Consider the following 14,641-nt stretch of genomic DNA (forward strand, 5'->3'; position numbering starts at 1 on the left):
GTAAGGTTCCACATTTTACTACATTTGTACGTACAGTATTTCTTGTACCCTGTATACTAATACACTTTATTTACAAGTAATCAGTTATGTTAGGTATTGAATGGTCCAAATAGTTGTATTTAATTGTTTATTTGTCAATTTAGTTTTATTATAAAATTTACTGGGATGTTTTTGTAGGGCTTGGAACAAATTAGGCAATTTACATGTAAAATGTAGTTCAAAATAAGAAAAAATCAGGGTTACAAAGGCCGCTTCAGAACGGATTAATTTCGTAACCTGAGGCACTACTGTATATATCTTGCAAGAGTGAAAAAACTTTTCTTGACAGGGCAATAAATGTTTGAATTTTCAAAGTAGGATAAAGCTATCAGAGAGCTGAATAAGGGTGGAATGCTCTCGAAAGGAATGTCGTAGCCTTCTCTCAACACTTTATGATCCAAGGTTCTGCTCCTCTTCCTTCCCAGTTCATCCAAACTGGTGGAACCTTGCTCCTGCAGGTGTACGGAGGACTGCCCCTTCACTTCTTGGCGGGGATTTTGGAGGATTTCTAAAGGTTTGAGGATTGAGACGCACTCTTCCCCCGATCTACGGAATGACCTAGAGCTTCCCCTGCCACAAAAGGGCTGAGTGCGTGTGGAAGGAGAGGGTGTGAGCTAAGAGTGGTAACACGACAGCACTTTGTTGAATCAGAGAGAAAGAAGGTCCAGGACGGATTTCATCTGAAGGTCAGAGGATACTTCAATTACTATATTCTCAGGAAAAAGGAGTTTACTATTCAGAGGAGAGTAAAGAAGGGTAGACCCCAGTGTCTGAGACACTCCTTGGTGGTGAAAGAACACTAGAGTTCTCTCTTCTTCAGAATGCTCAGCAAAAGGGGATAAGCCAATTCTAGGGAATTGTCTCTGAAACCTTTATCCGGATAAGAAGTTACACATTAAAGGTCCGTAAAAAATCTTCATCCAGCGCCAAACAGTCCTCGATTTTGCGGCCCAAAGTTCTAACAGTCCAATCAAGGAAGCCCACTACTACATACACACGGAAGATAATCTTAATAAGACGATCTAATTCCGATGCCAAAAACATTATTTGTCTGTCAAAAGATTTGACGGCAGAAAATTAAATTCAACCTTTCCCTGTTCCCTCTTTTCAGAGCGCCAAAGGTTAACTTCCTTCATTGCCTTACATGACGAAAGGAAAAAACTAAATAAGCAACTTGGACGAATCTACTTGATTATCTCTCATATATGAAGACACTGGCAAAGTTGGAGCTACTGGCAAGAAGGAGTCAGAGAAATTTGCTAGAAAATAGCAAAGAGGTGACATAGGTCGTAGGAGGAGTCTCCTTATCTCCTTCTTCTTCCACCAAAGAAACAGGGGAAAAGGCTGTTTGTGGCTAGATAGAAGGAGCTGTGTGTTTCATGAAGCCTTGGTGAGAAAGAATCTGAAGAATTCGCTACAATGTACAGGTGGCCCGCGGTTAATGGTGCAATTACTTAGCGGCGAATCAGTTTTACTGGTTGTAAAAAATATTCATGAAAAAAATAAGGCATTTTAAGGTATTTTTACAGCACAATTTTCAGTTAACAGCGCCACTAGCGCTGTGATGTCTAACGAGTTCATACATTTGTAGAAATGCTGTTCAGACCATAAAGATTATGCAAAAGATATTAACAAATTTTATGGAGAGTTATTACATAGGTATTCGGGTAAAATATATGCCTCTGACGCTGTTCTATGCCAAAATCATCGAGTTACATAATTTCAAATTTAGCTATGGATGTGTCGATTTATAAATGATCATGCTTTTATGTTTAAAATGTGTATGAAAATGTATCACATATAGGGTATTTTTATTTCTGCAAAGAAATATGATACTAAGGCAGCTTTTGAAACTGCACTTCACGTTATCAAAGAGGATGTTTTTTCATGTTCTTTCTTGTGAGCCGCTGACTGCCGCTCTTCCGAAAATATAGTTTAAAAAAGTGCAAATTTGCCGATCGATGTGTCAATTTTATAAATGTTCATGCTTTTATGTTAAAAATGCGTATGAAAATGTATTACATATAGGGTATTTCTATTTCTGTGCAGAAATATGATACTAAAGCAACTTTTGAAACTATCCTTCACATTATCAAATATGATGTTTTTTCATGTTCGTTCTTGTAAGCCGCCTGCTGCTCTTCTGAAAATATAGAGTTGAAAAGAGTGCAAATTTAGCGATCGATGTGTCAATTTTATAAATGTTCATGCTTTGATGTTTAAAATGTGTATGAAAATATATTACGTATAGAGTATTTTTATTTTTGTACATAAATATGATATAAATTAAGGCAGCTTTTGTAACTACCCTCCACGTTGTCAGAGGATGTTTTTTCATGTTTGTTCTTGTTCGCCACTGTTCCGAAAAATGCATGGTGTTATTTTTTAATTTGGGAGCTAATCATAATTCATTTTGTTAATGAAACTTCAGCTTTTTGTTATAATGAAACTTCAGCTTTTTGTTATAAGTTTTCATGCATTTATGTTTAAAATGTGTATGAAAAATGTATTACAGGGTATTTGTTTTATTTTTGTACATAAATATGATACAGTGGCAGTACGCTTGTCCATTTGAAGTCTTTGTAACAGCCCCTTCACATGTTGAAGACAATAGGTTATTCAGTCGTGCCCGAATAATAAAATTTTAATTTATATACTGAATCACGTTTTTATAACAAATTATATTTACAATTGTCGCATAAATTTATTTTAAAAGACAAAACTTGTGTATACATTTGATTTTGCAACACTGCAATTTGTTTGTTTTTCCATGGGATAGAAGTACAAAATATAACTCTGCAACTCGGTTGATTCTTGGCATTGTTACTCGAGCAAAAAATTGAGGTACAACCGTATGAGCTTGAGATGCTGCTGCTACGTAGATGGCATAGTGATAAAAATTAAGGTAAGCACAGAAGAAAAAGTAAATATGCATCTTTTCCATAAATCCTTTAAAAAGTTATACATTACTTCACTGTATCCAATAATATTGTATGTATTCTCATATTATTGTATTATAAAATACTACAGCAAATCTAAGCCAATATTCCGCAGAGTGGCCAATGTTTTGATTTGAAATCAGCTGATGGCGAATAAGAGTTTGTTTCAGCATATTTAACGCAATTCTGAGCAAATTTTCTTAATTCTAGATAGCATAAACGAATATCTAGATACTTGATTTATATGAGACAAGGTTATTTTTCCTTATAAGACGTGTTTTTAGGTGGAAATATGAATTGAATATGTCTCGTCATTTTTTTTTTAACAGATGTTTATTGCGTAAAAAAATTATGTGATTCCGTTCACAATTTTCCTTTATATCACCATAATACGAACTTTACTTTATCTTACATCGGTGTGAAACCAACAGTAAAATGTGTTCTTTCAAGCACAGTAGTTTTGATTAAATTGATTTTATCTCAATTTTATCTACGGTTGTGTTTGATGGCATACGTTTACTGGAGTTTTATCCTTGTTGCTGATGCACGATAATGGTCATTTGCAGCTTGGACAGTGTTCTCAGCTTCAGTTATAACTAGGTTTAAATTTATACATTTCTCGATTGATCTTTGATCTATAGAGAACAAAGTTATTACATGAGATATCTCAGTTCTATTCTACATAACGTCATTTATAACAACTACGGTAATAGTGTACTATAGTAGGATGATTGAAATACAAGCCAAACGGATATTATCCAATTCAGTTGTACTTAAGAAAAAAATTTTCTCGTTCAGTTGTTCATGGCTGTACACGTTTATGCAAGGAGTATAACATTAAAACCATACTTTCATCATTCTATTTTGCTGTTTTTGAACTTATGTAACTAGATGGGATAAAGTTAAGCTATTGCAATTTTGTCTCTCATAAAATCGTAAGATGAATTATCGTAACTTGAACACTACAGCTACCCGTACATTGTATACAACCTTATTATATCTTTCCATACTCTAGACACCCAAAGAATTAAAGCTAGGCTTTTTTCATTTTACAGCATTTATAATACTATAATGTACTGTACAATACTACTGTACAGTAAGTTCTATAGTACTCTACTGCATAAATATAATTTTACTTATTGCGCCACTGCAGGATTATGGCGCCATTTGACTGGTCTAGGGCGCTGTTAACTGGTCTAGAAATCCGAAAGGAGGTGTGTGGCGGCCGTAGGTTTTAAAATCTCTTGGCGTCGAAAATCACAGCGTCGGCGGCCAGGAGCGGAACCCCTGCCGCTAACCAGGGGCCACCTGTAGTAAAGCAGTGATTTGTATGATGTCGGAGATGACTCCTTATCCTCTTCTTCCTCTTCGGCCAATGAAAATGGCGACAACTTTAAGGTTGAACAGGTGGTACCGGCTGCAATCGAAGGATTAGAGACAGCCATAACTTGTGACACTGTCGTTAAGACAGAAGATGTAATTGTTGTCGATGGTTGCAGAAAAACTTCCTACTGATCCAGCTGTCCCCCTTGGGCACTCAGACACTTGTGGAAGCTCGGGCGCTAATGGATGCTCAGGCTCCAATGAATGCTTGGGAGCCAAGGATGCTTGGATGCCAATGGATGCTCGGGCACTAATGGATGCTTGGGAGCCAGAGAACGTTCTGGTGCCAGTGTACCCTCTTGCCCCAAAGGTAATCATGAACCAGCAAGCGCTTTTGAAGAAGAGGTAAAACATGCACCATTAGGCACTCCTGCACCAATGAGCGCTCAGCTACTTGTGGAAGCTAAGGTGCCAATGGGTGCTCTTCTCCCTGTTCCCTTGAATTACAGAAGATACAGAAGCAGGACAGAGTCCCTTTCTGCTTGAGAAGAACACACAGGCGCCAACAGATGCTCAGGTGCCATATGCTTCTTAGAGCTAGACTCTTAACACAGAGGAACCATCTGGATAGGGAGCACAGGAGGATAAAGGTCTGGCACCAACAGACACTCAGAACTTGTCCTGCATGCAGCCTCATCAGATGGATTCCCAGAGGACGACTTCTTCGAATCTTACACTTACCCTCTAAGCCTTCATCATGTGAAAAGCATTCTGGACTGTCCCAGAAGCTGCAAGAAGGATGTTGGTCCTCTTGTAACACACTGACCTTCTTAGGAGCAACAGGAGAAGGCGTCACATTACATTATGAGTCCTCCTTTACAGTGGACGAGACTCGCCAATAAAGCGCCACTAGCTGCTGGGTGACGACTCCTCAGAGCTCAACTCCCTCATGAAAAGATGAGACACTTCCTTAGAGATGCCTTTCCAATGGTGCTCTGTTACAACCTGGGATTTAACAACAGGACCGCCTGAGGGTGCGACTGTCCATGGGCAAATCTCACTGACCTCCCTTGGGCTACCAGTATGTCTCCTCCCAGGTGCTAGGGAGTTTGACTGGGACCTTTGGCTAGGAGAATCAGGGGACAAACAGCACTTCCTCCACTGCACAACACTTCATTATCACAGGGTTAACATTGCTAACCCCAACACAACTGGCAATAGTATGGAAGTGAGGGAGCCAAGCGAAGGAGCAAGTGGTAAACTTAAAGGGCTAGTAGCAGGGAGAGAAAAAACACTAAAAATTGAAATAGTGTTTTATCTGACTAGGTGTCCATGTATCACAAGAAAAATTATATTTTTATAATAACAAAAAAGTTTTATTAGTACCTACCCAGCAATTACGTAGCTGTAGAAACTACAGCTATACAATTATGGGCAAGTTACACTATTAAAACCACTTGAACACCTGTGTAGCTTACAATATTGAGCGCTTGGGCACCACTGTTTGCTATTAGGCACTCGGCGCTGCTGGACGCTCAGTTGCTAATGGATGCTCAGGCACTAATGGACGCTCTGGGGCTAGTGGACGCTTGGGAGCCAGTGAACGCTTGGGCGCCACTGGACGCTTCAGTTAACTATAAGATAAATGCAAGACATAATCTTAGGTAAAATAAATGACTAAAGACTGGATCAGCCAGAATAATTCTGCGCCAAGTAAGCTAATAGCTTTAACAGCAAGCGTACTATTTCATCAGTCTAACTATATAACAGCTGTGTTTTGATTCAAGCTCAGCTGCTAAAGCAACTTTACTTTGTTCCCTTTAACTACTTACAGCCCTCTATAGGGATGTTCTCTCTAGTGGATTCTTGTACGTTTACCATGAAAGTTGCTTCCTATAATTAATAATTATTCTATTCTTGCTTTCACTAGGATCTCAATAGATCATCCTCCAAAAGCCTATGATGACTAATTATCTCCTGCTACATTAAAACCTTTCACTTATAATATTCTGTAAAGGAAAGATTGACAAGTGTTTAAAATTTATTGTAATATCTTTGCAGTAGCAAACATGCTATTAAGTGAAAGTGGTGAAAAAACTTATATCAGAACTTTATAACAACAATAATTACTAATTCTGCAAAAACACTTTGCAGAATTAAAATTCAACACTAACATCATTCTGGTACACATGCAATATTTACATTATTACGCTACTCTATCAGGAAGGTAGCTAATGCAATGTTTACATTATTAACTCAGCAACATTTTACTTTATTGTGTTACTCACTGTAGAGATGATTTAATCAAAAGATCGCTACTGAAACATATTATCGAACGATGTTTAGTCAGAAACAAGTGTAAACATTGGTATGACAAACCAATGTTTACATATTATAGTACGACACTTGTCAAAGAGTAGTTGACCAATTAACTGCAATTTCACTGTAAATGGAAACTAATGATGTACTACTTCAGTAAAAAAACCAACAAAACAAGGAAAAACCTCATCCTGAAGCTTTTGGCTGAAGCTATTCCAATTTCGGTTTGTATACAGAAATCTGGTAAATAACCGGCAAAAATGAATAACTGCTGCCGACATCAGACACCAGATATTTACACCAGGTGTCGCAGAAATGGAATGAGCTAATGGGCTGTGCCGTTCCTAACCTTCTTGCTGGGCGGAGAGACTGATGTCACCTATACACTTATCGGTGTCATTACCGTGAAATTTGAATCTATATTGCTGCAAATAACAGAAACTATAGCTATGTCAATACTGGGTAAATTGCATAATTAAAAATGTAATGTACTGTATATTAAAAGTAATACAGTAGTATTTGACTTTGTGTTTGAATACAAATTTTCCTGCAAAAATCACCATCTTATCATATGCTGTATGCTCAGTGTGAGTTTCAAACTTCTAGGAAGCCAATAGCTAGGCTAGGCAACATTTTGCATCAGAACTTTAAAGTTACCTTTAGCATTAGCTTCTAGCATATTAGTACTCATGATGAATTCCTATGCATTTAAAAACCAATAAAAAAAATACTGAACTGCCCAATAATGATAAACAAGAAAGAAACTTAGATGTTATTACTGCAGGATGAACCTCATCAAAGATAATATAATGCAAGCTTTTAACATGAGAACTGATAGGAAGTACAAGAAAATTTATACACTTTAAATTTTTTAGGCAAAATGAACAATACATATGGAAGATATACACAATTCATTACAAACAAACAAACTACCTCTCAACTACAGACATTAATTTGCACAGTATCACAGTGATAGTTCATTATGTCATATATGCATTTTCAATTCTGTAACAAGAGAGGAAGTTAACTACAATACTGATGGACAAAAAATATCATAATTAATAAGAATTTTATTTCCCACAAATATTAAACCGGACTAAGCTTACCAAACTTGAGCCAAAAGATTGAACAACCTTCAGAGGCATAGTACTAGTAAGTTCAAAAGTGGCAAACAATAGCTAGGGAGAATTATTTTATATTTTCAGTCACTATTTTTATCTTTTGTCAGCTAAAAACCAGCCCACTCCTCCTCTATTAGGCAAGGTACAAAGTTTTACATTATCGACACAAAAAAATTATAATACGGTATGTTAAATTATATATGTATATATATATCATACTTCATTTGAAACTAAATTAATATATATAGAACTATTTATAATCAAAAACTACTATCTAGCAATGTCATAAATGTAGTGTGTATTAGTTCTATGTTAAAATTTCATCATTGACTTACTAATTTTCAAGTGCATACTAACAAATCCACATTTTACATAAACAGAGAGAGATAGACTGCATTGATAATAATATATATTAATTTATAAATATATCTACTTACTTTGCTTGTTCATCACCACCTTGACCATACCGCTCATTTTTTCCCTGTGCTGAATATGCTCCCACAGTAGGGTTCTGTGGTTTACTGGCAATGCGCTCTGCCAGCTTCTTCTCTATATCTTTCTGAATAGGTACAGGGATGCGTGGGAAAAGTGTGGAGTACCAGTCCAACTTGGACAGCATGTGTCGCACTACTTGACCAATGGTGGTTGTCTGCCCTCCTCCAGCTCGTACATCTATTTCCTGAAAAAGAGAAGAGCATAACCTAAGTTAAATTACCAACTAACATAAAAGTAACTATTCATGAAGCAGGACAGTACTGAGCCCAGTATTGGCACTACACAAAACCTTAGGATCTAAACACCAAAATTTTCCGAAATTACATGTGCAGCACAGACATATCAATAAAATTCTGGTCTCTTGTATCAAAAATAAATGTTCTATCTCTCCCTGGAAAAATATTAATCTAATTTATATCAACAAACTTATTTTTTGCACAACCAACCAGCTCAAAAAAAAAATACTGAAATGGGATTTAGATGGTAAAATAATGTTAGGATGATATAAAATTACATATTTTAAAGTATTAAAACTGTTTTGAAATGTAAAGGTATGGAAAAATATGTAATATCTGAACACATGTATGATCAGGTACAAAAATCTTAAATCAGACAAATTTTTGCTTATGAAATTTACCATCCACTTGACCTCTTCCATCTACTTTTTAGGCTAATCAACTGTGAAGATAAAACCTAAGAAGCACACAAACCAAAAGGCTGCCACTATATCCAAACTGTGGAGTAACATCGATTGTCTGTTCACCTAAAACTAAGTCTACCTGAACTCCTATTTTTTGTAATACTATTCAAACTTTGTCGTAGGATCTCAACAAGACAAGCTCCAACAGTACTCTTTCCCAAAACAGTGTATACACAAAAATTATACGCCAAAAGACTAGATCCTGATTACATAAGGAATGGACAGTAAGTGATAATTTCTACTCTGTTTCTCCTTATAACTTGAACTTTATAGAAATACTACATTTAACAATTACTGTCTTCCATAAATATTTACCTCTTATTTTCACTTATAGCTTTATACCGTAAATGAAAATAGTGGTGAATAGTTGTTAAACCAGTGAAGTGACACAATGCCACTTGAGAGATAGGCCCATCTCACAAAAATTCCATTCCCTTAATACTGTCTGCAAACTGAAAACTTTACAAGTCAACAGGGTTTGGTTCCCTTAATACTGTCTGCAAACTGAAAACTTTACAAGTCAAGAGGGTTTGGAAGGAGGGTGCACATGAAGTAAAACAAACCATATTTATCTAGTAACTCAAAAAAAGTTGTATAGTTGTTCACAAATTCCAAATCTGTTATTTCAATTATGTAAAAGGGGGTCAACTGATTTTTAAGCTCATCGACTGTTATGTCATATATACTTACAAATTACCATCACACTAGTAATCAACACCTCTCATGTGATTTTGACTCTAAGTACTTAGATTATTGTTTAAATAATGCTCATAACTGTTCAAATTAAGTATATCTTAGTTTTACCAGACCACTGAGCTGATTAACAGCTCTCCTAGGGCTGGCCTGAAGGATTAGATATTTTTACATGGCTAAGAACCAATTGGTCAACTAGCAACAGGACCTAGATTATTGTGGGATCCAAACCACATTACGTATATTGAGAAATAGATTTCTATTGCCAGAAATAAATTCCTCTGATTCAGCGTTGGCTGAGCCGAGAATCAAACTTCGGACCATCGGATTGGTAGCCGTATGCGAAAACCACTCGTCCAACGAGGAACTCATAACTGTTCAAATATTAAAATTCTTAATAAAAGTAAATTGTATTTATCATAACTATACAAACCTGATGTCCTTTACAATAGGAATTGCTTAAGGCAAAACTGGAACACGGCGATTAGAACTCGTGAACAAGGTGGGGCAGTAACTACCACTAATAAGCGGGGAGACCCTGGATATAAACATTCAAATTTGTCTTTCAGGTCAGGTTTCAGATTGAAGGGTGGCATGAGGTGGGCATTTGTGAAAAGGACCTCAGGTTTGTATAGTTATGAAAAATACAATTTACTTTTAAAAATTGTGATTTGTTCCTACACAGTATACAAAACCTTGGTCCTTTACACCAAAAAGACTCACTGGTTGGAGGGTATTGAACTGACTGGAGTTTGGCACACCTGGGGTACTCCTACTAGTTAAAAGAGCAAGGAGGAGTGCCCTACCTCTGACAGTTTGACTGGACTATAAGAACTATATGATCAAGAGTCAGACTTCTCGGCTTTTTCGAATGAGTAAGTAATTGTAACTCATACAAAAAAGGCTGGAAATAAAATTAAGAATCGGAGGCATTAAGGCAAAGATCCAAGAAGGGTTTACCTTACTGCCAGTCTCTTCCTCCCCTTTCTAAAGGAAGGAGCAGGATTGCTTCCATGATTCTAACAAGAAAGACAGAAAGGAAGCTTGATGTGTAGACCCACCACATCAGACACCAGTCCAGCAAGTGTAGGTTCGAGTCCTATTCTTAGCCCTAAGAAAGAGAAGTTGAAGAACAAGGAAGGAAGATAAGAGGCCAATCACTCTTGAATCCTTCTCACCTCTAGAATTGCACACCTTAGGCGAGATGCAACCTGTCCTCTTAAAGAAGCCAGGTAAGAAAACACAACTTGTTGAGTAGCCACCACAGGTCCAAGGAAAAAGGGGTTCCAAGGACTTGTGGGCAAAGACCTGAGGATAGAAAGACATAAATGTGGTCCTGTAAGATCACATCTATCTTCTATCTTGGCTAGTCAGTACTAGTGAAAGGTTATAGACAGCCAGGTCAAGGATGTCCAATCTTTCCTAAAATATCACAACACACTAATTGGACAAAGTAATGATTAATCTGGATCATTGTTTACAAAGTCCAAGGCGCAGGGAATCATCAAGGACTCAAACCTGGCAACAGATGCCAAATGATTCCGAATTCATTACAACATCTGACAAGGAGTCAAGACATTGATACCCGCCTTTTAAAGGGTGAAATACAGAAGATCCATACAAATCACCTATCCTCTTCACCAATGGCGGAGAAAGACCAGATGCAGTTTTGAGAAACAAATCTCTGTCTGATATATCTTATAAAGGCATGTAAGCCCTAATGAGAGTCAAATGTTGTCTAGAGACCTGGGTCCCTGTGATGGCAAGACAGAGAGAAGTTTCTCATCAGTAGTTGAATCTTGACCGAGGAAAAACAATACTACTTCCTGTGAAAGACTAGGCTGCATGTGGAACTGTCTCTCAGAATTGAAACGGAGAGAAGTAGTAACTCGCGACTCTAACCAGAGAAAAGGTCCCGTCAATAACACCAACCAGCGGAGATGGCCCCAATCCCTGGAATGTCACAAAGGACTGAAAGAGTTATCCAGCTATTACCGTTGCTGCTCAGCAAGAAAGCCTATGCTTGCAAAGAAAGCTGGATAGTCTTTACCCGTGAAGACAAGGGGATTGTACTGCTGGAGGACCTGCTCTTGTGTCACTGGCACTGAAGGTTGGGTCAGGGAGGAACTCCTCTTCATTATCTTGGAAACAGAGTTGGCAGGTCAGGCAACAGGCACTCTTCCATCACTTATTTTCAATTCGGGCTGAACCATGTCTTTTGAACACCTTACGAATTAAAAAATGTAAAGACAAAAACTCTCAAGTTTGTCTGAAAAAGTTATTCTGAGTCATCGCCAGTGGCCCATGGGTCAGGTGTGATGGAGCAGAAGACCTACAGACTTCTGTTGAACTACACAGTAAACAGAAAGATGAATAAGGAGTCTATTGAGATACATCTCTGTCTGATGATTCTCCCAGGGGCGTGAGTGGAGCACAAGATGGGAACCCTAAACAAGTCATATGCTGCCAAGAGCCAAGATAGAGAGGTTCCTCATTAATAGTTAACCCTTGGGTGAGGAGAAACAATACTAAGACGAACCTCTCCTTGAGAAAGCAGTACTCTGCCCCTCACTCAACTCCAGAGGCTGAGTTGCCTGCTAATACACTTCATCCTGAAATGTGTTTGGTTGATACAGCTATCGAGTGCACTACACTTACCCTCAAGCACCTGCATGTTAACCACAACAAGAAGGAAATAAAAACCTCTTATTTGGTGATAAATGTCACTACAGTGGTTTTGTTGCTTAACAACACAATTGGGTGCCTCAAAATCAAATCCCGAAACTCTTGGGAGGCCAGAAAGGCTGCCTTGAGTTCAGGATATCGATGAGAAGGCACTTACCGTCTCGGTTACGCATCTGAAGACAACGCTCCTACAGGTAAGCATATATTCCTCAGTAGGTGCATCTGATAACAAATGCGTGTTGCATGGAGAACATAAAAATACTATATTCAAAGGCTCCTGTTGACTGAGCACCAGCCTAATTCCTTCCTCATCATTCAAGACAGGAAAATGATTAAGGACTGGAAGCCTACTTCCTTTATTCTCTAATAAAGAGAGGGAAGGTGAAGCTGTCCCAAAGGAAGGCTTCTATGGTGACAACAGGACACCAAAGAAGACTAGCTCTTAGCCGAATTTGGCCGTTCCCGAAACGAGAAGACAGGAGAGGCTAAAGTTCTATGGAAGACAGCTGAGACCCGGAAGAAAGCAGGTACTTCTCCAGAAGGATACCTTCTACCACATCTCAATTATGTCATTATCAAGACCAGAGACTCAACAGACAACTCTCCTTCCAAGTACCAGCAGTAGGTGGATGCCAATACAAGCATTTTTTCTATGTCCTTCCTTCCGCCTTCTTCCCCATTGGAAAGAAGGTTGAAAGAGAAACATGTATGTGCACTCTCTCAGAAGAAAAAGAAGGCTGGCTATTTCATGATCGTCCTTTTCAGCCCGAGACATCTTTGGCATGTTCCTCGACTACTACATTATCCACCACTCTTTAAGAAAGAGAGGCAGAACCAAAAAAAGGTTTGTTCCTAAGTATCAAGACGACTTCAGGACTTACAAAACTGGAGATCCAAATTAGGACAATGTCCCTTTTCTTAGCACCAGAACTGCCGACAGGTTGCTCACTGGTGCTTGTTAATAAAGAAATCTGATAAAAGACTGCCTTGAGGGAAACCATAGCGGTGTCCTCCTGGCTTGCTGTCTCTTATTGTGAGAGGGAATACCCTTTGTGGCAACGAAAAACAGCATGAGACCCGAAATTGGTAAAGAAGAATCGCTCCTGTCGCAGCAGCAGAGGGGAGTTGCAAGAAGTTACAAGGATTAGGATGTTTCAAAGACTTGTTAGTCCATCCAAGGAGACATTGTGTGCTCACTTATCTCTAGGAGCAGGTTTTACTGTTCATTCAGTGTCTCCTAATGATTTTGTATAGCTTTCTTTTAAACTCTTCCACACTTGCTGCTTACAACTTCTGGTGGCAGTTTATTCCATGTGTCACATATCTTGTATGTAAAGTAGTTCCCACAGTGGGATGTGTTGTATCTCTTCAGTTCTAGTTTCCATCCATTATTTCTTTAGTTTCCATCCATTATTTCTTATCTCATTATCGTTTAATGTAAATAGGTTACTGTCTACTTTTGTTATGCCTTTCAGTATTTTAAATGTTTCTATTAGTTGCCCTCACAATCGTCGTGTTTCTAAGCCATAAATGTTCAGGCTCTCTAGTCGTCTTTGGTAACCTATTTGCCTGATGGATGGAATTAACTTTGTGGCTCTTGCTTGTACCCCTTCTAATCTATTTATGTCTTTTCTTAGTGTTAGTGACCAAAACTGTACTGCATATTCAAGATGAGGTCTAACTATTTATGTTTAAAGCTGCAGCACCGTTTCCTTGTTTCTGTATTTGAACTGCCTCTTTATGTATCCCACTAGTTTTTGTGCCTTCTTTTCTGCTTTTATGCACTGTTTTGTGGATTTTAAGTCCTTGGTAATAATGACTCCAAGGTCCTCCTCTTGTTCTACACTATTTATGTCATTTCCAAGCAGCATGTGGCTGGCATGAGGGTTGTTTGTTCCTATTTGTAATACTTTAGACTTATCCACGTTGAAAGGCATTTTGCATTTTTTTTACCACTCCTATTCTCATTGTCATTTCTTAAACTTTCAACTGCATCTGGGTCTGCTGCATTTACACCTATTTTGGTGTCATCTACAAATTTAGCTATCCTGCTAGTTAAGCCTACATCAATGTCATTAATGTAAATAAAAAACATGAGAGGGTCAAGGACAAGAACCCTGAGAAACTCCGCTGTTACATCTGCCCATTCTGATTCTTCACCATTTATTACGACTCTCCGTTTCTATAAGTTAGCCAGTCTTCGATCCAGTCTGCTGTTTCGCCTACAATTCCTAAAGCTCTAACTTTTGTCATTAGTTTCTTGTGTGGAATTTTGTCAAAGGCCTTTTGGAAATCTAAGTAGAGTATATCTACGTATTGCTCTACTA

At 38.0% G+C, this 14,641-nt stretch overlaps 1 protein-coding gene across 1 annotated transcript in view; it reads right to left on the reverse strand.

The window, feature by feature from the left end:
* LOC135210993 (pre-mRNA-splicing factor 38B-like) overlaps nucleotides 1–14,641 on the reverse strand; it is a 261,602-nt gene that overhangs the window by 34,088 nt on the left and 212,873 nt on the right. Inside the window, exon 6 of the mRNA XM_064244000.1 lies at nucleotides 8,179–8,420. Within this exon, the coding sequence (XP_064100070.1) occupies nucleotides 8,179–8,420 (242 nt within the window). The remainder of the gene's footprint in view (nucleotides 1–8,178; nucleotides 8,421–14,641) is intronic.

Source organism: Macrobrachium nipponense, chromosome 4 (assembly GCF_015104395.2).
Source record: "Macrobrachium nipponense isolate FS-2020 chromosome 4, ASM1510439v2, whole genome shotgun sequence".
Lineage (NCBI taxonomy): Eukaryota > Metazoa > Arthropoda > Malacostraca > Decapoda > Palaemonidae > Macrobrachium > Macrobrachium nipponense.